Source organism: Pongo abelii, chromosome 20 (assembly GCF_028885655.2).
Source record: "Pongo abelii isolate AG06213 chromosome 20, NHGRI_mPonAbe1-v2.0_pri, whole genome shotgun sequence".
NCBI classification, from domain to species: domain Eukaryota; kingdom Metazoa; phylum Chordata; class Mammalia; order Primates; family Hominidae; genus Pongo; species Pongo abelii.
Window position 1 is genome coordinate 11,393,259 of NC_072005.2, and position 22,781 is coordinate 11,416,039.

The following is a 22,781-nucleotide window of genomic DNA, read 5'->3' on the forward strand; positions in this document are numbered from 1 at the left end:
CTAGGAATCCCCCTGCCCTCCCAGTTTACTCCTCATTGTTGGCGGGGGAGGGTTGTAGAGACCCCAGGGGTCATTCGGGATGTGTGGGCTTGGAATCAGGGGACATCTGAAGCCAAATTTAATATATGACAAGGCAAGGAGTCATTCTGTCCAGACACGAGCAGCCGGACAGACTTCCACACTGGCCACAGAGCCTTCCTTTCTGGGGGGCCCTGGCGAATGGGGAAACTGAGGCCCAGAGAGGGAGGGGCGCGGCCCAGGGACATACTCTGAAGCCCCTCCCTCCTTTACCCTCGGAGCCCCGCCCACCCCAGGGTCCTCCCTCTCTACTTCCATTCTTGGTTCCTTCCCACAATCGATGCTAACACGCCCCGCCTCCAAGATCACGGAGGCCCCGCCCCGCCCCGCGAATGCGGCCCCGCCCCACGGGGCTATGCAAATGAGACGCCCGGAGGCCCCGCCCCTCCCTCCACCTCGGAGTCTGCGCGGCGCGGCCAGGCCGGGCCGACCGCGTCTCCGTCTCCGCGTCTGTCAGCCTGGCTGGCAGTCCGTCTGTCCATCCCGCCGCGCCGGGGCAGTCTAGGCGGAGCGGGGGCTCAGGCGGCGGCGGCCTCGACGCGGTGAGAGGTGGGGCTGGGGGCGCCCCTCATCCCCTCCCGTGGGCTTTCCACCCTCGGTGTCGGTCCCCGGTTCCTGAGGGTCGGGCCCCTCTGGGTCCAGCGCGGGGAGGGGTGGGGGAGGGGAGGCGGCGAGCTGGGGGAGGGGATGGGGCTGGGGGAGGGGACCCCGGGCCGAGGAGCCAGCACTGGTGGTGAGGGCGGCTGTGGGTAACTGTGATTGTGTGGTTGTCATTGTGTGTCTGTGTGTGGTTGTGTAACTGTCATCGTGTGGCTGTATGACTGGGATTGTGTGGCTTCGGGAGGTCCGCGGGTGTGTGTGTGTCACTGTCATTGTGCGGCTGTCGTTGTGGGTGTCACTGTGATGGTTTGTGTGTGTCTGGCTGTGCTGTGACTGCCATTGGCCCCCCGTGTGGCTGCTGTCTCTGTGTGTGACTGTCTTGGTGTTTGTGTGGTTGTGTGCATAGGACTGTCATTGTGTGGCTGCTGTTGTGTGTTCATTCTGATGGTGTGTATGTGTGTGTGGCTGTGGTCGTGCGCTGTGCACCTTTCTTGTGTGGCATTGTGAGTCTGTGTCATGGTCCATGGATGTGGCCATGTGGTTGTGGATGGCACCGTGTCTCTCCCCTGTGACTGTCGGTGTGAATAAGAGACTGTTAGTGTGTGTGTGGCTGTCGCTGAGTGCCTTGTAATTGGGGGTGTGACACTGTGATGGGTTCTGTGACCCCCATTGTGTGCGGTGTCTCTTTTCTGTGACTCTTAAGTGTGTTGCAGGCCTGACTGTGTGTCCCTGACTGTAGCGGCGTGGGGGCTTGTGTGGGACTGTGATGTGTATAGGGTCTCCTGATATGTCTCTCTCTGTTTGGCCTGGGGTGGGGGTGGGGACTTGTTTGATCTGTTTAGGTGTCTCTGACAGGCTATGAGCCCACTGTGTGTGAGTATGCAGTGACATGTGTTGTGTGTGTTGGACACCTGTCTGAACAAGGGAGCCCCTCTTGTTCACTGCAAAGTGGCGCCCAGCACAGCGCCTGGAAGTCGGCAGGTGCTCGGTCTTCACTGTGGGATGGGTGAACGCTATGCCATGGTTGTGTGTGTGTGTGTGTGTGTGTGTGTGTGGTGCCAGGATGGAGGCTGCGGTTGGGTTGTGCTTCCTAGGGGTGACAGCATGGGTGACTCTGGGTATCTAGGACCTCTGGCAACCATCACCCCATATCACACTGCAGAATGAGTGTCGTGGTTGGGGTGCTGGACCCAGAGTGCCTACCCTTGCCTGCCTGGGTCTCAGTTTCCATATCTGCACAATGGGGGTGACCATCCCTGCCCTGCTGGCTGCCAGGAGCGGCTGTGAGTCTTCGGGCGTGGATGCAGCCTGGGGGAAGCCATAGGGCGCTTTCACAGGTGAGATGGGGCTGGGAGAATGGATGTCAGCAGGTGTGACTGTGTTGAGCCCTGAAGCGCTGGGGACTGGGGGTAGCCTTGGGGGAGGGAAGAGGAGAACTGGGAGGCAGACCGGCTGGGAAGAGGGGGAAGGAGGGAGAGGCAGTTGGCAGAGAAGGAGGGCTTGGCTATCAGCCCAACCAGACACCAACACCACAGCCCATGGGGACAGAGAGAGGGCCCCCTGTGGAGGCCATGGAGGAAGGGACTCGGGGGAAGGGTCTGGTAGGGATGGGGGGCCCCTCGGGAAAGAGGATGGTATCCCCTAAAAACTAGTGGGGACCCTTCTAAGTGCCATGGGGGAGGGGTTCCCATGAGGCTGGGGAGTCTCTTCTAAAGGCCCACCTCCTAAAGGGCATTGGGTCAGAGCCTCCCATGTAGGCTGTAGAGGAAGGGACCCCCTTAGACTCTCGGGGAGTGGTGTCAGGGGAGGCAGGTGTCCCCAGTAGGGTCAGGACCAACAGGGCAGGACCTGGATTACAGAGGCGTGGCCAGAAGGTTCAAGGGGCAGAGTCAGGGCTTCCCCGGGGTGTGGCCAAAGGACTCAGGGATGAAGCCAGGGTCCCGGTGACCTGAGCCTTCCTCTAGGCACACCCCCTGGGACTCCCACTCCCCTCCACCTCTGCAGGCCTGGCCTTCACCATGGCGGGAGGGAGACCACATCTGAAGAGGAGTTTCTCCATCATCCCCTGCTTTGTCTTCGTGGAGGTGAGGACCCTTGTACCTCTCCAAGAGACGGCGTGCCTATCTCTGTCTCTGTCCAATCTCAGTCTCCTTATCTGTACCCACTTTTCCATCTCTGGGATCTCCCTTGCTGTCCCCTTTCTCTTGAGAAATGGTTATGAGCTTGGATTCAGAAGTGCCACTCCCCGGGGTCCAATCCCTCTCTGCCCCATCCATACTGCAGGGTGCTGGACACCACAGGTACCCTCCTGAGCCTCAGTTTCCTCATTCATAAAATGGACATCACCAGAGTCCCAACTCCTAGGGCTGTTCTGTGTGTGTGTGTGTGTGTGTGTTTTGGTTTTTTTGAGATAGGGTCTCACTCTGTCACCCAGGCTGGAGTGCAGTGGCATAATCTTGGCTTACTGCCACCTCCACCTCCTGGGCTCAAGCAATTCTCCTACCTCAGCCTCCCAAGTAGCTGAGACTACAGGCATGTGCCATCATGCCCAGCTAATTTTTGTACTTTTTGGTAGAGATGAGATTTCAACATGTTGGCCAGGATGGTCTAGAACTCCTGACCTCAAGCAATCCTCCTGCCTCAGCCTCCCAAAGTGCTGGGATTACAGGTGTGAGCCACCATGCCCGGCCTCCTAGGGCTGTTCTAAAGGTAAAATGTATTAATTCATGGACAAAGCTTGGTACAACCTCCTGCCCACAGTGACAGTTACACCTGTAGTAGCTGCTAGTACCCCTACTCCTCTGATTTCTTTCCTTGTGGGAGAGTCTCTCCACCTCCTGCTGTCTGTCTGTCTCTCATTTGAGCCTTGGCCCTAATCTCACTCCCCATGCCCATCTCTTCTCTCCCTCTCTCTACAACTCCCTTCCCTTTTCCTCTCCCTTCTCGTTCCTCTTGCTTTTTTTCTCCCCCTCCCCTCCTTTCTTGGCTTCCCTCTCTCTCGCTCTGTTTTTTTTCTTTACATTTCTTCCTTTTCTTTCTTTCCCTCCCTCCCTCCCTCTCTGTCTCTTTCTTTCTTTCGTGATGGAGTCTTGCTCTGCTGCCCAGGCTGGAGTGCAGTGGCACGATCTTGGCTCACTGCAAACTCCGCCTCCCGGGTTCAAGTGATTCTCCTGCCTCAGCCTCCCGAGTAGTTGGGAGTACCGGCGTCTGCCATCATACCCGGCTAATTGTTGTATTTTTAGTAGAGACGGGGTTTTGTCATGTTGGCCAGGCTGGTCTCAAACTCCTGATCTCAGGTAATCCACCTGCCTTAGCCTCCCAAAGTGCTGGGATTACAAGCATGAGCCACCTTTTTCTTTATTTTTTTTTCTTTCTTTCCGTCTTTCAGCCATTCCTTTTCCTTTCTTTCCGTCTTTCAGCCATTCCTTTTCCTTTCTTTTTTTCTGAGACAGGGTCTCCCTCTGTCACCCAGGCTGGAGTGCAGTGGTGCCATCATGGCTCACTGCAGCCTTAACCCTCTGGGCTGAAGCAATCTTCCTCAGCCTCCCAAGTAGCTGTGACTATAGTTGTATAGAGATGAGGTCATGCTGTGTTGCCCAGGCTGATCTCAAACTCCTGAGCTCAAGTGATCCTCCCGCCTCAGCCTCCCAAAGTGCTGGAATTACAGGCACGAGCCGCTGCACACGGCCCCTCTGTTTCTGTCTCCTTCTCCTTCTGTTTCTCCTAAGCCCTGACCCTTCTCTCACCTCCTTTCCCGATTTCTCTCAGTCTCTCTCCCCCTTGTCTCTGTCTCTCTCCATCTTCTAGTTTCTGTCTCTAACCCATGTTTCTCCATCTCTGTATCTCTGCCTCTGTGGCCTCAGCTGGAGCCCTGACCCTCTCTCTTCTCTCTCCGCCACCTCTCCCCGCCCTGGCTTGGTGGCAGTCGGTGCTGCTGGGCATCGTGATCCTGCTTGCTTACCGCCTGGAGTTCACGGACACCTTCCCTGTGCACACCCAGGGATTCTTCTGCTATGACAGTACCTACGCCAAGCCCTACCCAGGGCCTGAGGCTGCCAGCCGAGTGCCTCCTGCTCTCGTCTACGCACTGGTCACTGCCGGGCCCACCCTCACGGTGAGACAATGAAGGCCTCCTAGGAGGTAGGTGGGTGGGTGAGGGGATGGGCTGGAAGGCCAGAAGACTCCATCTTGGTCTTGCCCGCAGATCCTGCTGGGAGAGCTGGCGCGTGCCTTTTTCCCTGCACCACCTTCAGCCATCCCAGTCATCAGGGAGAGCACCATCGTGTCCGGGGCCTGCTGCCGCTTCAGCCCCCCAGTGCGGAGGCTGGTCCGCTTCCTGGGTGAGAGATGTGGCCTGGGGTCAGCCCCGTGGTTATGGTGGGGAGGTGGGTATAGAAGAAAAGAGTCGCGGGCCTGACAGTCATAATAATTCCAGGCTGGGTGTGGTGGCTCACGCCTGTAATCTCAGCACTTTGGGAGGCCAAGGTGGGCGATCACCTGAGGTCAGAAGTTCAGGACCAGCCTGGCCAACATGGCGAAACCCTGTCTCTACTAAAAACACAAAAAATTAGCTGGGCGTGGCGGCAGGTGCCTGTAATCCTTGAACCCAGGAGGCAGAGGTTGCAGTGAGCCAAGATTGCGCCAGTCTGGGCAACAAGAGCAAAACTCCGTCTCAAAAAAAAAAAAAAAAAAAAAAGAATTCCAGGGAAAAGCTGGGCATGGTGGTGCATGCCTGTAGTCCCAGCTACTTGGGAGGCTGAGGCAGAGACTCAGCTACTTGGGAGTACCAGCTACTTGGGAGACTGAGCAAGATCCCACCTCTTTAAAAAAAAAAAGAGAATTCCAGGGGGGAAGGAAAAGGACCTGGAATTGCCATGATGGGGATGTTAGGAAGCAACAAGGGACTTAGGCTCAGACCAGATGTAATGGAGGTTCTAGGGACATGGGTGGGGCCTAACCCAACCATGGTGGCAACTGTCGGAAGAGGGTCCCAGAATGCCATAAGGAGAGTCTCAGGCACAAAAGAGAGACACAGGCACAGGACAAACACCCTGGAGCCCCTGGGTAGGGAGATGAGACTCTGGCTGTGCTTTAAATGGGGTCCCAGCCTCAAGTAGTGGCTGTGGGAAAGGGGGAGGGGCAGAGCTTACCTATAATGATGGTCCCAGGGGCAGAGGGCGGGAGACCCAGCTCTAACTTGGTGGCCCCAGGAGGAGAGTGTTGAACTCAGTAGTCAGTTTGGGGGCAGGTAGGAAGAGCCCCCGGTATGCCATTAGGGTTTTCCCTAGCCGTCCTAGGCATGGGGTGGATCCTGATGTAATGGTGTTGGGGCGGGGGTCCAAGCCCAGCTATAATGGGGCTCCAAGGGAGGACCCGCCCCTGACATAGTGGTAATCCTAGAAAGACAGGGGCCAGATAATGAGGGTCCCTGGGGGCAGGAGGCCTCAGAGTACCTTCATGGTGGTCCTAAAGGAAGGCGGATGTTGGCACAACTACGGGGTCCCAAGTGTGCTTTAATGACAGTCACAGGAAAAGGGAGCTAAAAGGCCCAATGGAATCAGTGGGAGCATCAGGGCCTGGCGCATGAACCCCTTCCACTATCCCACCCCTAGGGGTCTACTCCTTCGGCCTCTTCACCACGACCATCTTCGCCAACGCGGGGCAGGTGGTGACCGGCAATCCCACGCCACACTTCCTGTCCGTGTGCCGCCCCAACTACACGGCCCTGGGCTGCCTGCCACCTTCTCCGGATCGGCCGGGTCCCGACCGCTTTGTCACTGACCAGGGTGCCTGCGCCGGCAGCCCCAGCCTCGTGGCCGCCGCGCGCCGCGCCTTCCCCTGCAAGGACGCGGCCCTCTGCGCCTACGCGGTCACCTACACAGCGGTGAGCTTCGGGGTCGGAAATGGGTGTGCGGGCTGGACAACGACCAGCAGCCAGGAAGCCGCCAGGGTTGGAGCCTCTGCTCTTCCACGCCCCGGGTGCTGTTGGAAGCTCTCGCTTCTCCTCCCAGATCCTAGCCAGGCCCCCAGCCAGAGGCTATCGCTGTCCATTGACTCCGCCCCTTGCTCTCTGGCCACGCCTCCTGAGCCAGTAATGCGAGGGAAGCTGTTGGCTCCACCCTATGGCATCAGGACACTGTCCCTGATGTGCAAGACTCAGAACCCCTAGAGCCTAGCCAGGCCCCCAGGATGCTACAGGCGCTAGATATTAGCTGGGAGACTGGGTAGATGGGACGGCCCCCTGGAGTCCTTGCCCCTCTTCTGGAGCCCTTGCCCCTCTCCTGGGGGCCTTCTTTCCTCCCGTTGTAGCCCTGGCCACGCTCCTTGCTCTTAACTGCTCTGGGATTTCTAACTCTGTCCCCTGCTTTTTCCTGGTCACATCCCCTGTTGCTTCAACTCTTTTTTCTGGCATCCGGGTTTCTGCTCCCACCCTGTCAGTGGTCCCCTGGGGGTCAGGGGCTCCACCTCCTGCAGCTCCTGGACCTGCCCCCTTCGCCCTTACTCCACCCTCTGATTCTGTGGCCACGCCCTAATCCAGTAAGTGTCTGTCCCCATCTGCGACTCCGGACCAGGGACACCTGGGCCCCAGACCTTGTCCTCTGCTCTTGGGAGCTCTGGCCACACCTAGCCCTGCAGGTAGTGCCCACGAGACTCCAAGACCTCAATCCCTGATCCCCGCCCCCACTTTGCCGTTTTGGTTACGCTCCCTGGAAAAGCCCACTGGGAGCCCATGACTCCATCCCTGGAGCCCTTTGGCCACACCCTCCAGCCCCAACGCTCTGGCCATGCGCTCTAGCCCAGAAAGGAGCGTCCACTTGGGTTCGGCGACTTGCCTCCGCTTTCCCCCTGACCAGTCTGGCTCCCCGCAGATGTACGTGACTCTCGTGTTCCGCGTGAAGGGCTCCCGCCTGGTCAAACCCTCGCTCTGCCTGGCACTGCTGTGCCCGGCCTTCCTGGTGGGCGTGGTCCGCGTGGCCGAGTACCGAAACCACTGGTCGGACGTGCTGGCTGGCTTCCTGACAGGGGCAGCCATCGCCACCTTTTTGGTGAGTTCCCTCCTCAACTTTCCCAGCATGGAAGACCCTCACCAGCTCTCTGACCCAAGAGGCAGGACCACATGATGGAGAAGGGTGTGGACTCTGTGTGACCTTGGGCCAGTCCCTTAACATTACCCTTCCTGGATATTCTCATCTGTGAAATGAGATACCAGGATCAGGGTGACGCAAGGCCTTGAATGCAAATTTTAAGACCGTGCCCAAACACTCGGTAATCAAGATTAATAATATTTTAACAAAACATTTTTAAAGATCAAAGTTAATACAAAACTATCATAATGTACAGAATATAAAAATTCTACATAAAGATGAATCAAGGCTGGGTGCGGTGGCTCACGCCTGTAATCCCAGCACTTTCGGAAGCCGAGGCGGGCGGATCACTTGAGGCCAAGAGTTGGAGACCAGCCTGGTCAACATGGAGAAACCCCGTCCCTACTAAAAATACAAAAATTAGCCAGGCGTAGTAGTCCCAGCTACTCGGGAGGCTGAGGCAGAAGAATTGCTTGAACCCGGGGGATGGAGGTTGCAGTGAGCCGAGATCATGCCACTTCACTCCAGCCTGGGTGAAAGAGTGAAAGTCTGTCTCAAAAAAAAAAAAAAAATTAGCTGGGAATAGTGGCACACACGTGTAGTCCCAGCTACTCGGGAGGCTGAGGCAAGAGAGTTGCTTGAACCCAGAAGGTGGAGTTTGCAGTGAGCTGAGCACCACTGCACTTCAGCCTGGGTGACAGAGTGAGACTCTGTCTCAAAAAAATAAAAAATAAAAAAAATTAAATCCTGCCCCTGTACAACTTGGTCTTACTTACTTTACCCTAGTCTGGGGTCTGTGAGATAAATAATAATTGCACCTACCTCATAGTAAAATGGAACCAACAGTGCCTGGCACATACTATGCATTAGCTGTTTTTGAAAACCTGAGCCTCAGTTTCCTTATCTGAAAAATGGGGATGGTATTTACATAGCTCCTATGTGACTGGCCCCAGGCCTCAACAATCTCCTCTCCCTCTGTTCCAGGTCACCTGCGTTGTGCATAACTTTCAGAGCCGGCCACCCTCTGGCCGAAGGCTCTCTCCCTGGGAGGACCTGGGCCAAGCCCCCACCGTGGACAGCCCCCTCGAAAAGTTAAGTGTGGCCCAGGTAAGGGGGGCCGGGGGCTGCTCCCGGCTGGCGAGGGTGGTGGGTGGAGGGGGCCAAGGATAGAGGAAGGAAGTCAGGCAAGAGGTGGGGGTCTCAGAACCATGAGGAAGTGGAGGCATCACCCATCTCTGTGGACATAGGTCCTGGGGGGACAGCCCCAAAGAATGAAAAGGAGCACCCCCGTCTTCTTCCCAAGGGGACATGGTTAATCATGAGAACTGTGGTTGTCTTTTCCATGGGGCTCTTCACCTGATGAGCTCCTTGTGGCTGTGGCCGGTAGGGCCCAGGGGGCCACTAGCCCCTTCCCTCTGTCTCTTTGTCTCAGGAACCCGAGGTCTGCAGGCCGCATTCGACACCGGCACGGCTCACCCCATCCAGTGAGTGTTGGGGGAGTGGGGGGCTAAACAGAGGGACTTCCACGTGGGCAGCCACTGCCCCAAAGGTCTCACCTAGGCCTTTATGCTGCCTCCCAAGTTTTCTGATCCCCTGATATCTGGCTTCTGACCACCAGAGTCGCAGAACTGCGCCCGCCGTGGCCACCTGATCCCCAGCTGTGTCTCCTCCAGGGCCCCAGCCATGTGTTCGTCGCCCCGTGTGCCCCGTCCTCGATTGAGGTCTGAGCCGACGCCCTTGCCCCTGCCCCTACCCCTGCCAGCGCCCACCCCCAGCCAGGGCCCCTCGCCTTCCTCCCCTGGACCTGGGGGGCCAGGCGGGGGTGGTGGACGTGGCCGGAAGCTGCTGCTGCCCACGCCCCTGCTGCGGGACCTGTATACCCTGAGTGGACTCTATCCCTCCCCCTTCCACCGGGACAACTTCAGCCCTTACCTGTTTGCCAGCCGTGACCACCTGCTGTGAGGCCCGACCACCCACCCAGAGTCTGCCCAGTCCCCACTTCTTCCCTGCCACGCGTGTGTGTGCGTGTGCCACGTGAGTGCCAAAGTCCCCTGCCCCCCAAGCCAGCCAGACCCAGACATTAGAAGATGGCTGGAAGGACATTTAGGAGACACCTGCCTCTCTGGCCCTCTGAGATATCCGATGGGCACAAGTGGAAGGTGGGCACTTGCCCTTACTATTGCCCTTTTAAGGGCCAAAGCTTGACCCCATTGGCCATTGCCTGGCTAATGAGAACCCCTGGTTCTCAGAATTTTAACCAAAAGGAGTTGGCTCCAGCCAATGGGAGCCTTCTCCTCACTTCTTAGAATCCTCCTGCAGGAGGGCAACTCCAGCCAGTGTTCAGCGACTGAACAGCCAATAGGAGCCCTTGGTTTCCAGAATTTCTAGAGTGGGTGGGCATGATTCCAGTCAATGGGGGACCGCCCGTGTCTAAGCATGTGCAAAGGAGAGGAGGGAGATGAGGTCATTGTTTGTCATTGAGTCTTCTCTCAGAATCAGCGAGTCCAGCTGTAGGGTGGGGGGCAGGCTCCCCCATGGCAGGGTCCTTGGGGTACCCCTTCTCCTCTTAGCCCCTCCCTGTGTGCGGCCTCTCCACCTCTCACCCACTCCCTCCTAATCCCCTACTTAAGTAGGGCTTGCCCCACTTCAGAGGTTTTGGGGTTCAGGGTGCTGTGTCTCCCCTTGCCTGTGCCCAGGTCATCCCAAACCCTTCTGTTATTTATTAGGGCTGTGGGAAGGGTTTTTTCTTCTTTTTCTTGGAACCTGCCCCTGTTCTTCACACTGCCCCCCATGCCTCAGCCTCATACAGATGTGCCATCATGGGGGGCATGGGTGGAGCAGAGGGGCTCCCTCACCCTGGGCAGGCAAAGGCAGTGGGTAGAGGAGGCACTGCCCCACTTTCCTGCCCCCTCCTCATCTTTAATAAAGACCTGGCTTCTCATCTTTAATAAAGACCTGTTTGTAACAGAAGTTTGGCCACCTGCCTTCCTCCCCCGGGTGGTGGTGGGGGGGGGGGGGTGCGGAGGACTTTCATCGTGGGTCTAGATGTCTGTGGAGCTGGGTGTGGGTGTATTGCTGCAGTGTATCTAAGGACGATTGTGGAAAGGCAGCCCGGTTTCATGGAGCTTCAGACTTGGGCTGAAATCCTGGCTCAGCATTCTGGGCTCTGTGGCCTCAGAAAAGTTCATTCACCTCTCTGTGCCCTTGTTTCTTCATCTGTCAAAGGCAAACAGTCACTCAAGCCACCAAGGCACACAAACCCACATCAGGAGCCATACATGCCCTGTCTGTCTCAGGCCAGGGCACAGAGGGCACAAGGAATGGGATGAGGATACCTGGGGGTCCTGAGAGGGATGGGGGATGTTGAGGGGCACTAAGAACCTCCAAGCCAAACACCTGGCTGTGTGGATGAGAACAGGGGTGCTGAGTATGAGATTACACCAAGACCCAACCCCCCTGAGAACTCAGCAGATACTGGGGATGTTCAAAGGGTCAGGGAGAGGGAGCCACAGGACCCCCCCTAGCAATTGTGGCTCTGAGGGCCTTCAGACAGGGCATTTGGGACCCAGAGTTACTCAGGAACCAGGAAAAGGGAGTCTGTTTCCCTTCTCTCCTTAATTAATTCACTCATTCATTAAGCAAACACTGTAGAACCCCTACTGTGTGCTAGATGGTCTTAGTCTGTTCCAGCTGCTGTAACAAAATACCGTGGACAGGATGGCTTATTTATTAAATTATTAAAAAATAAATTTCTCTACTACTATTAAATTCCTCTACTAATTATTAAAAAATAAATTTCTCGGCTGGGCACCATGGCTCACGCCTGTAATCCCAGCACTTTGGGAGGCCGAGGAGGGTGGATCACGAGGTCAGGAGATTGAGACCTCTTGGCTCACAGGGTGAAACCTCGTCTCTACTAAAAATACAAAAAATTAGCTGGGTGTGGTGGCGGGCACCTGTGGTCCCAGCTACTCAGGAGGCTGAGGCAGGGGAATGGCGTGAACCTGGGAGGTGGAGCTTGCAGTGAGCCGAGATCGCGCCACTGCACTCCAGCCTGGGGGACACAGTGAGACTCCGTCTCAAAAAATAATAATAATAGTAATAATAAATTTCTTATTTATTTATTTATTTATTTATTTTGAGATGGAGTCTCGCTCTGTTACCCGGGCTGGAGTGCAGTGGTGCGACCTCGGCTCACCGCAACCTCCACCTCCCAGGTTCAAGCAATTCTCCTGCCTCACTCAGCCTCCCAAGTAGCTGGGACTACAGGTGCGCACCACCACGCCCAGCTAATTTTTCGTATTTTTGGTAGAGACGGGGTTTCACCATGTTAGCCAGGATGGTCTAGATCTCCTGACCTCGTGATCCGCCTGCCTCAGCTTCCCAAAGTGCTGGGATTACAGGCATGAGCCACCGCGCCTGCCTTATTTTTATTGTGTGTGTGTGTGTGTGTTTCTTTTTTTGTTAAGATGGAGTTTTGCTCTGTCTCCAGGCTGGAGTGCAATGGCACGATCTCGGCTCACTGCAACCTCTGCCTCCTGGGTTCAAGCGATTCTCCTGCCTCAAGCCTCCCAAGTAGCTGGGATTACAGGCACCTGCCACCATGCCCGGCTAATTTTTGTATTTTTAGTAGAGATGGGGTTTCACCGTATTGGCCAGGGTGGTCTCGAACTCCTGACCTTGTGATTCGCCTGCCTCGGCCTCCCAAAGTGCTGGGATTATAGGCATGAGCCGCCATACCTGGCCTATTTTTTTTAATAGAGACAGGGTTGTGCCATGTTGCCCGGGCTGGTCTTGAACTCCTGGGCTCAAGTTGTTCACCAACCCCAGCCTCCCAAAGTGCTGGGATTACAGACATGAGCTACCACCCGTGGCCTAACAGAAGTTTATTGCTGACAGTTCTGAAGGCTGGGAAGTCCAAGATCAAGGCCCCAGCAGATTCGGTGGCCAGTGAGGGCCTGCTTCCTCATAGACTCACTCTAGTCTCACATGGCAGAAGGTGGAGAAGCTCTCTGGGGCCTCTTTTATAAGAGCACTAGTCCCATTCATGAGGACTCCACCCTCATGACCTAATCACCTTTAAAAGGCCCCCACCTCCTATCACTGTGGGTTAGGATTTCAACATATGAATCGGGGGAAGGGGCACAAACATTCAGACCAAAGCACAGGTGCTGTTTAGTTAGGCACAGGGTGGGGGTTGTGGTGGGGGGAGGTTACAGCAGTAAACAACGGACACAAACCTCTGCTGTCACGGATGTGAGCGTTCTAATATGTAAGACAATAAACAAGGTAAATGGGGCCTACTCTCCACACCTGTAATCCCAACACTTTGGGAGGCCAAGGCCGGAGGATTGCTTGAGCTTAGGAGTTGGAGAATGACCTGGGCAACATAGTGAGACCCCCGTCTGTACAAATATATATATATATATTTTAAAATTAGCTGGGCATGGCGGTGCGCACCTGTAGTCCCGGCTATGCAGGAGGCTGAGATAGGAGTCCCTTGAGCCCAGGAAGTCGAGACTGTCGTGAGCCATGATCATGCCACTGCACTGTAGCCTAGGTGACAAAGCGAGACCATGTCTCTGGATAAATAAATACGCAAATTAATAAATATAAAAATAAATGAGCTATATACAGATTCACAATTCCAATTTTTTACAGAAGTCTGAAAACCAGGCCAGGCACGGTTGCTCACACCTGTAATCCCAGCACTTTGGGATGCTGAAGCGGGTGGATCACCTGAGGTCGGGAATTCAAGACCAGCCTGGCCAACATGGTGAAACCCCGTCTCTACTAAAAATACAAAAATTAGCTAGGTGTGGTGACACACATCTGTAATCCCAGCTACTAGGGAGGCTGAGGCAGGAGAATTGCTTGAACCCGGGAGGCAGAGGTTGCAGTGAGCTGAGATCGCACCACCACACTCCAGCCTGGGTGACAGAGTGAGACTCTGTCTCAAAAAAGAAAAAGAAGTCTGAAAACCAAAATCCTTTCATAACTCATTTATGGCAAAACCTAACCTGAACTGACCTGAGATTATGTATAGCTTTTATTTATTTCACTTGATATGAATATTCTTGTGTTTTGCTGAAGATAAAGTGATTTGAGGATGTTACTCCTGGTCCCACTAGGGGTATGAAACACATAGTATTTATACCCTATTACTTTTTTAACATCTGAAAAATCCTGAATTTCCAATTCCAGGGATCATGGATTTAGCTAAGGGATCTCTGATATGTTAGATATTCATATGTGATAAGGAGAACACTCAAGCTACAGAAGGCGATGTGACAACTGTGGGATAGGGACATGGTTTGCAATTTTTTTTTTAAGAGATAGGGAGGGTCTCGCTCTCTTTGTTGCTCAGGCTGAGCGACCGGTGGAATGCAGTGGCACGATCATAGCTCACTACAGCCTTAAACTTCTGGGATCCAGCGATCCAGTGATCCTCCCAAGTAGCTGGGACTACAGGCACACACCACCATGTCTGCTAATTTTTTAAATTTTTAGTAGAGACAATGTCTTGCTATATTCCCCAGGCTGGTCTTCAACTTCAGGGCTCAAGCGATCTTCCCACTTTGGCCTCCCAAAATGCTGGGATTAAAAGCATGAGCTGCCATGCCTGGGCTATGGTTTGCAATTTTAAAAAAAGTGATCAAGGAAGTTCTCTCTGAGATGACACTAGGAGGGAGGGAGCCATGCAAATATGTGGTGGGGAGACCTCCAGGCAAAGGGAAGAGCAAGTGCGAAAGCCTTGAGGTGGGAACGTGCCTTCTGTGTTCAGGGAATAGCAAAGTGGCTTGTGTAGTAGTTGGCACAGGGTGAGCGAAGAGGAGACAGAAGAAAAGGAGGTTGGGGAGACGGTGGGGAAGTTGGGGAGATGGTGGAGCTGATCATGGGCCACTGAGGGATGAGATGAGAGCATCAGAGAGCTGATGGCAGAGGAAAGACAGCATCATGAGGCCCCCTGATTGACTGACCAAGGCTCCTGTTTCCAGAGCTTACACACTTGAGACCCGTGGTCTCTCCTGACACACAGCTGTCTCCACTGGGGCCAGGAAGAAAGCAAAGCTTCAGCACAACGGACAGCACCACCACCCAAACCAGCAGGCCCTGTCTGTGATGCTGATGCGGAGCGCTGGCCAATAATGGGAAAAGTGGGGGAAGATCAGGTCCCATTCAGGAGGGTGGTAACAGCAGCCCTGGCCTTGCACCAACTCCCATACTGGGATAGATGAGCTTAGAGAACACAGGCTGGCTTGTACCTGTTTGGGATTGGCCTGGCGTGGTGGCTCACGCCTGTAATCCCAGCACTCTGGGAGGCCCAGCCAGGCGGATCACTTGAGGTCAGGGGTTTGAGACCAGCCTGGCCAACATGGTGAAACACCGTTACTACTAAAAATACAAAAAATTAGCCGAGCGTGGTGGTATGCGCCTGTAATCCCAGCTACTCAGGAGGCTGAGGCAGGAGAATCGCTTGAACCCAGGAGGTGGAGGTTGCAGTGAGCTGAGATCATGCCATTGCGCTCCAGCTTGGGCAACAAAAGCGAAACTCCAGCTCAAAAAAAAAAAAAAATGAAAGCCTTCTCAGCTGGGCACAGTGGCTCACTCCTGTAATCCCAACACTATGGGAGGTCTAGGTAAGAGGATTGCTTGAACCCAGGAGTTTGAGATCAGCCTAGGCAATGTAGCAAGACCCCGCTCTCTAAAAAGTAAAGTGTTTAGGCCTGGAGCAGTGGCTCACGCCTGTAATCCCAGCACTTAGGGAGGCTGAGGTGGCAGATCACCTGAGGTCAGGAGTTCCAGACCAGATTGGCCAACATAGTGAAACCCCATCTCTCCTAAATTACAAAAATTAGCCAGGAGTGGCAGCATGTGCCTGTAATCCCAGCTACTCAGGAGGCTGAGGCAGGAAAATCACTTGAACCCAGGAGGCGGAGGTTGCAGTGAGTCCAGATCGCACCATTGCACTCCAGCCTGGGTGACAGAGCGAGACTCAGTCTCAAAAAATAAAAAAACGACAAGAACAACAACAAAAATCAAAAGCATTCTCAACATGCCCCTGTGGGTCTCACAGCATCTTAATCTCAAGTTGACTAAAACAGATCTCTGATTTAGAACGTCACAACACAACTATCCCAGGCACAGAGCTCTCTTCTGTCTCCTCATGACTTGAGTAAAAGCCAACTTTTCTCCCAATGCCTCAGGGCCCTTGCACTTTCTCCACCTAGAATGTTCTTCCCCTGCATATTTGCACAGTTCACTCCCTGACCTCTCTCAGGCCTTTTCTCAAATGTCGCCTTCCCAGCCTGACCCAAACACCCTATTCAAATTGAAAAAACAACTGACCCTTCCTTCTAACTTCCCTTCCTTGTGCAAATTTCTTTTATTTTTATTTTTTCTTTTGAGATGGAGTCTTGCTCTGTCACCCAGGCTGGAATGCAATGGCGCGATCTCAGCTCACTGCAACCTCCACCTCCCGAGTTCAAGCGATTCTCCTGCCTCAGCCTCCTGAGTAGCTGTGATTACAGGCGCCCCACCCCGCCCAGCTAATTTTTGTATTTTCACTAGAGATGGGGTTTCACCATGTTGGTCAGGCTGGCCTCAAACTCCCGATATCAGGTGATCTGCCCGCCTCAGCCTCCCAAAGTGCTGGGATTACAAGGGTGAGTCATCGTGCCCGGCCCCTTGTGCAAATGTCTTTTTACCTATGCTTGTCATGTGCTCACACGGTGTTTAAATTCCTTGTGATGCTCAGTGGGTCTTTATAGGTCTCCCTCACTCGGATGTCGCTCTACCAGGACAGAGATTTGGTCTGTTGTCTGTTCACTGTGGGGTCTACAGTTACTAGAATAGGCCCTGATACATAGTAAATGCTCAATAAATGTTTGTTAAATGAATGAACTTATTGCTTGAGGATGCCAGTAAACTAAGGATAGGCACAGAGTGACCCCAAGCCACCTAGTTCCTACCCCATAGCCCCAGGTCCAACCCTACCTGCAGGTAGGTCCATTCCTCCATGATTCTCCTCTGTGGTAAATCTTCTTCTGTCAAGATGTGAAGACAGGCCAGACACAGTGGCTCATGCCTATAATCCTAGCATTCTGGGAGGCCAAGACAGGCGGATCACCTGAGGTCAAGAGTTTGAGGCCAGCCTGGCCAACATAGTGAAACCCCATCTCTACTGAAAGAAATACAAAAGAAAAAAAAAAATAAGCTGGGCATAGTGGTGTGTACCTGTAATCCAAGCTACCCGGAAGGCTGAGGCAGGAGAATTGCTGGAACCCGGGAGGTAGAGGCTGCAGTGAGCCGAGATCGCACCACTGCACTCCAGCCTGAGTGACAGAGCGAGACTCCGTCTAAAAAAAAAAAAGATATGAAGACAAAATTCTGATAAGTGAAAGAAGGGCTGTGTGCATGAGAGATTTGCCAAATGTCTGCATCACTGCTGAATATTCTCAACTCAGCCGACATTCATGAGCACCTATTGCGTACCAGGTGCCATACTAGAAACTGAGGAACTAGCAGTGACCAAAAACAAAGACCTTATCCTCGTGGAGCTAGTGGGGAGAGAGGCCATCAGATAAACGGATAACATTAGAAGTGAATGTTATTTAGAGAGAAATAAAGACAGCTGGCTGGGCGCAGTGGCTCCCGCTGTACTTCCAGCCCTTTGGGAGGCCGAGGCGGGTGGATCACGAGGTCAGGAGTTCGAAACCAGCCCGGCCAACATGGTGAAACCCCCGTCTATACTAAAAATTCAAAAATGAGCCAGGCGTGGTGGCGCACACTTGTAATCCCAGCTACTCAGGAAGCTGAGGCAGGAGAATTGCTTGAACCCGGGAGGTGGAGATTGCAGTGAGCTGAGATCGCGCCACTGCACTCCAACCTGGGTGACAGAGCAAGACTCCGTCTCGAAAAAACAAAACACGACAATAACAACAAAAACAGATAATCAGTTAAAGAGTGAAATGTGTGCAATTTTGGGCAGGCAGTCAGGGGAAGCCTCTCCGAGTAGATGATATTTTGACCAAAGACCTAAAAAGAGTGGAGGGAAAAAAAAGTCGGCTGGGCACAGTGGCTCACGCCTGTAATCCCAGCACTTTGGGAGGCCAAGGCGGGCAGATCACCTGAGGTCAGAAGTTTGAGACCAGTCTGACCAACACGGAGAAACCCCGTCTGTACCAAAAATACAAAATCAGCTGGGCGTGGTGGTACATGCCTGTAATCCCAGCTACTTGGAAGGCTGAGGCAGGAAAATCACTTGAACCTGGGAGACGGAGGTTGCGATGAGCCAAGATTGCACCATTGCACTCCAGCCTGGGCAACTAGAGCAAAACTCTGTCTCAAAAAAAAAAAAAAAAAAAAGTCAGAAGGATATCTGGAAGCTGACTGCTACACACACAAGAACATCAAGTGCAAAGGACTTGTGGTGAGGCTGTATTCAGCATGCTCCCATGTATGTAACTGTGCTGGACTCTGTGATGTGGGTGTCACTACTGAGTATTTGTGCATTTTTGTTTGTTTTTGTTGAGATAGGGTCTCGCTCTGTTGCCCAGGCTGGAGTGCAGTGGCATAATCACTGCTCACTGCAGTTTTGACTTCCTTGGGCTCAAGCAATCCTCCTGCCTCAGACTCCCAAGTAGCTGGGACTATAGGTGCACGCCACCACACCTGGCTAAATTTTTTTTTTTTTTTTTGAGACAGTCTCGCTCTGTCGCCCAGGCTGGAGTGCAGTGGCGTGATCTCGGCTCACTGCAAACTCCGTCTCCCGGGTTCACGCTATTCTTCTGCCTCAGCCTCCCAAGTAGCTGAGACTACAGGCGCCTGCCACCATGCCCGCCTAATTTTTTTTTTCTATTTTTAGTAGAGGCTGGGTTTCCACCGTGTTAGCCAGGATGGTCTTGATCTCCTGACCTCGTGATCTGCCCGCCTCGGCCTCCCAAAGTGCTGGGATTACAGGCGTGAGCCACCGCGCCCGGCCAACACCTGGCTAATTTTGAAGTATTTTGTAGAGATGGGGGTCTCCCTACATTGCCCAGGCTGGTCTTGAACTCTTGGCCTCAGGCCTTGGCCTCCCAAAGCACTGGGACTACAGACATGAGCCACCACACCCGGCCTGTTTGTGCATTTGGAGTGTTGAAATGTGAGGTGAATCATGGGTTGTATATCTGCTGGGGGATGGGGGCTGAGGTGGTGTGTTTGACAGCCCAGTGTATCAGTGTGCTTCACCGTGTGTGTCTGTGTGTGTAGTGGCAATGTCATAGTTGCGTGTTTTGCAAAAGAAAGGGTGTGGGGGATGCATGTGGGACAGAGTTTGTATGGGATGCTTTGTGTCAGGATAGGGCAAGGTTGGAGCACGTGGATGATGGGGATTCTGAAAGTAGAATATATTCAGAGATGTCATGGTGTGTGTGTGTGTGTAGAGGGGTGTGAGGGTGCCCAGCTGTGTGAGTGGGTGTGTTGGGGGATGTCGTGGAGCTGTTTTCTGGTCCCAGAGGGAGAGAGAAAGCCCAGGAAATCTCACTTTCTTCCTGCCCCTGGGTCTCCAGGCAACGGCACCACTTTGGAGTTACCAGGAGACAAGGTTGCCAGGGCAACACAGGCGTGAGTGGCAGCTCTGGGGCGAAGTCTGGGTGAGAAGAGCCAGCCAGGGATCACGATCATTCACTTTGTTCCTCCCTTTCTCCCTGTTTCTAATCAATCCCACCTCCCTTCCTTCATTGTCTTAACGAGCATGTATTTGAGAACCTACAAATGTGCTAGGTGCTATTCTGGGTACTGGAGAACAGAAGTGAACAAGACAGACAATGTCTCTGCTGTATCTCTCCTTCAGTCTTCCAGCGCCTGTCTCTTTATCTCTCCTGCTCCCTTCTTTGTCCTGCGGTCCTGCCTTCCTCCTGTACCACAAAGGCGGCCCCACAGAACCCCTTAGCCAGTGAGGAAGTAAGTTGAGAGCCTTCATCTCACAGACTTTCGTGGATGGCCGTTGATGTTTTGCACACGAGTGTCCATGAGCCTGTGTCCCCAGACACACACTCCTGCCCATACTCAGGTGCACAGAAAGACAAGCACACAGCTCATCCCCCTCTCCAACTCTCAGTTGTCATTGGATGACATCAGCAAAACCACACACAAATACATGCCGATCACAATACTCCTCTGAGATATCATAAGCCCCATTTTACAGCAGGGCAAACTGAGGCTAGGAGACTTTAAATAATATGTCACTCATTCTGGTCTACTCCTCCAACTCTCAACCCTTGTATTTGTCTGATTAGCTGACAATAATAGTATTCGTGCTGGTTCCCCCAGCAGCCTCCCTCAGGGAAGGCTCTTATTTCCCTATTTCCCTCGAATGCACCCATTCCTCCGCATAGGGTCTAACCATTTGCCCATTCACCAGAGGAATCGAGTTTTGATGGACAGATTCCTAGACCAATAGAGAAACTAAGTGAACTGTACCGATGCGGCCACGGCTTGGGCGGGACTAAGGCTGGGAACGAGCCACCGATTGGTCAAGAGCTACGCGGCGAATGGCGGAGACGCTGAGGAGGGTGCTAACCAGGGGCGGTGCGGTCTGGTCCGGGGAGAACACGCCTGCCGCCGGACCGCCTTTGCTGCTGCTCGGTACACCAGGATCTGGAAAAACAGCGCTGCTATTTGCTGCGGCCCTAGAGGCGGCGGGGGAGGGCCAAGGCCCAGTCCTCTTCCTGACACGAAGCCCTCTTCAAAGCATGCCCCGCGGGGCCGGAACGACTCTAGACCCAATGCGACTCCAGGTAAACGTGGGGTGGGAGCAGAGGCGTTCTAGCCAATGGTGGAGTAGATCCGGGATATTGAGTAACAGGTAGACAAGCCAATGGAGAGGACGGTGGAAGGGCGAGCCAGGGCAGCCACGATGGGGCGGAGTCAGGCAGGCGGAGTGAGGAGTGGCACCACGAGGAGCTTAGTTAAGATTGAAGTGAGAGCCCATCCAATGATGGGCGGTGTTAGCAAGAGGCGGTGCCCAGAGATTGAAGTCCGGCCCATCAAGGGGCGGGGCTAAGCTTGGGTCCATTCTGGACCTGAGTTGGTTCCTGTTAGTGTCAAGGATGGGGTCAGACCGAGAATGCTGGGGGAGGGTTTTCCGTGGAAAAATTGCGCTAGAGATTTGGCCAAAAACAAGCAAAAATGGCTTGCCCTCAACTAATACTCGGCAGTGATGAGTGCTGGAAAAAGGGGCGAATACAAGAATATTTAACAGCTCTAAGCTGGTTCATCCTGGAACCAAGGAAAGTATGCAAGGAGGCAGGGTTACTTTTGCGGAGTCTGGCTTCCTGTGCTGAATCCGGCCCTTTCCTTCTGTTTCTCCTTCTAGAAGATCCGCTTCCAGTACCCACCCTCAACCCAAGAGCTTTTCCGGCTCCTGTGCTCTGCCCATGAGGCCCCGGGGCCAGCCCCCTCCCTTCTGCTGCTCGACGGCCTAGAAGAGTACCTAGCGGAAGACCCAGAGCCCCAGGAAGCCGCCTACCTCATTGCCTTACTTCTAGACACAGCTGCCCACTTCAGCCACCGGCTTGGGCCTGGCCGGGACTGTGGGCTCATGGTGGCCCTCCAGACCCAGGAGGAGGCAGATAGTGGGGACGTCCTGCACCTGGCACTGCTCCAGCGGTATTTTCCTGCCCAGTGCTGGCTGCAGCCAGATGCACCAGGTCCAGGAGAGCACGGCCTCCGAGCCTGCCTGGAGCCAGGCGGGCTGGGCCCCAGAACAGAGTGGTGGGTGACTTTCCGATCAGATGGAGAAATGATGATCGCTCCGTGGCCCACCCAGGCTGGTGACCCCAGCTCAGGCAAGGGTTCAAGCTCTGGAGGCCAGCCCTGAGCTTTGGTGGGTGACTACCTCTCTGTGCTTCAGTTTCCCATGGCTGGAATACTTACCTGAGGGACATATGCAGATCCAAAGACCTAAACAATATAAAGTGCTTTTTCTCTTTTAAAAGTATAGCATTATCTTGTATATATTGTACCCAATCAATATGTTGTTTAGTTTTGTTGCTTTAAACTTTATAAAAAGAGCTTCAGGCCAGGCATGGTGGCTCACGCCTGTAATCCCAGCATTTTGGGAGACTGAGGCGGTCAGATCACCAGAGGTCAGGAGTTGGAGACCAGCCTGCCCAACATGATGAAATCCTGATCAACTAAAAGTACAAAAAAATTAGCTGGGTGTGGTGGCAGGTGCCTGTAGTCCCAGCTACTCGGGAGGCTTAGGCAGGAGAATTGCTTGAACCCAGGAAGCGGAGGTTGCAGTGAGCCGAGATTGTGCCACTACACTCCAGCCTGGGCGACAAAGCGAGACTCCATCTCAAAAAAAAAAAAAAAGTTTCATGATAAACATAATCTTCTGAGACTTCCTTCTTTTTGCACTCAACGTTGTTACTAAGATTCATCTACATTTTTTTAGTTCATTCCTTTTTCCATATTGCATATAATTCCATGGGTGACTATACCCTGATTTCTTCATCAGATTGCCTTATTTACTGCTGCAAACATTCTTGCACACATGCCCTGGTACGTGTGTGTGTTTTTAGGGGCCGAGACAGGTGGATAACCTGAGGTCAGGAGTTCCACGTCAGCCCGGCCTACGTGGTGAAACCCTGTCTCTACTAAAAATACAAAATTTAGCCAGGCGTGGTGGCATGCACCTGTAATCCCAGCTACTTGGGAGGCTGAGACAGGAGAATTGCTTGAACCCGGGAGGCAGAGGTTGCAGTGAGCTGAGATCGAGCCACTGCACTCCGGCCTGGGTGATGGAGACGAGACTCCGTCTCAAAAAAAAAAAAAAAAAAATCAGTCAGGCTTGGTGGTGCACGCCAGTAGTCCCAGCTACTTGAAAAGCTGAGAGGCAGGATGATCGCCTGAGCCCAGGAGGTCGAGGCTGCAGCGAACCATGTTTGAGCTACTGGGCTCCAGCCTGTGCAACAGAGTGAGACCCTGTCTCAGAAAAAAAAAAAAGTAGTTAAAGCAAAACTCCCATTG

General features: G+C 53.7%; 2 protein-coding genes and 1 long non-coding RNA gene across 11 annotated transcripts; 2 read left to right on the top strand and 1 right to left on the bottom strand.

Annotated features, from left to right (window-relative positions):
• Positions 1 to 464: 464 nt before the first annotated feature.
• On the top strand, positions 465 to 10,733 carry PLPPR2 (phospholipid phosphatase related 2). 9 transcript variants are annotated; one of them, XM_054539707.2, is made up of 10 exons: positions 465 to 627; positions 1,841 to 2,015; positions 2,643 to 2,762; positions 4,604 to 4,792; positions 4,883 to 5,018; positions 6,291 to 6,562; positions 7,548 to 7,724; positions 8,748 to 8,870; positions 9,196 to 9,247; positions 9,382 to 10,733. In XM_054539707.2, the coding sequence occupies exons 2-10, from the start codon at positions 1,980 to 1,982 to the stop codon at positions 9,723 to 9,725; spliced, it is 1,449 nt and encodes a 482-aa protein (XP_054395682.1). In that variant the 5' UTR covers positions 465 to 627; positions 1,841 to 1,979; the 3' UTR covers positions 9,726 to 10,733. The 9 variants fall into 9 exon arrangements, with proteins under 9 accessions (XP_054395682.1, XP_054395687.1, XP_063576022.1 ...); XM_054539712.2 differs by having other exon boundaries at positions 466 to 620; positions 4,679 to 4,792; positions 8,748 to 8,854; XM_063719952.1 differs by having other exon boundaries at positions 467 to 627; positions 4,679 to 4,792.
• Positions 10,734 to 12,175: 1,442 nt separating this feature from the next.
• Positions 12,176 to 20,310, bottom strand: LOC129051878 (uncharacterized). The gene is made up of 3 exons (XR_008516403.2): positions 20,229 to 20,310; positions 16,761 to 16,947; positions 12,176 to 13,345 (listed from the first exon to the last, which is right to left on the bottom strand). It is a non-coding gene; the product is annotated as an uncharacterized LOC129051878 (long non-coding RNA).
• SWSAP1 (SWIM-type zinc finger 7 associated protein 1) lies at positions 19,383 to 21,747 on the top strand. The gene is made up of 2 exons (XM_002828688.5): positions 19,383 to 20,545; positions 21,124 to 21,747. The coding sequence occupies exons 1-2, from the start codon at positions 20,300 to 20,302 to the stop codon at positions 21,625 to 21,627; spliced, it is 750 nt and encodes a 249-aa protein (XP_002828734.4). The 5' UTR covers positions 19,383 to 20,299; the 3' UTR covers positions 21,628 to 21,747.
• Positions 21,748 to 22,781: the final 1,034 nt, after the last annotated feature.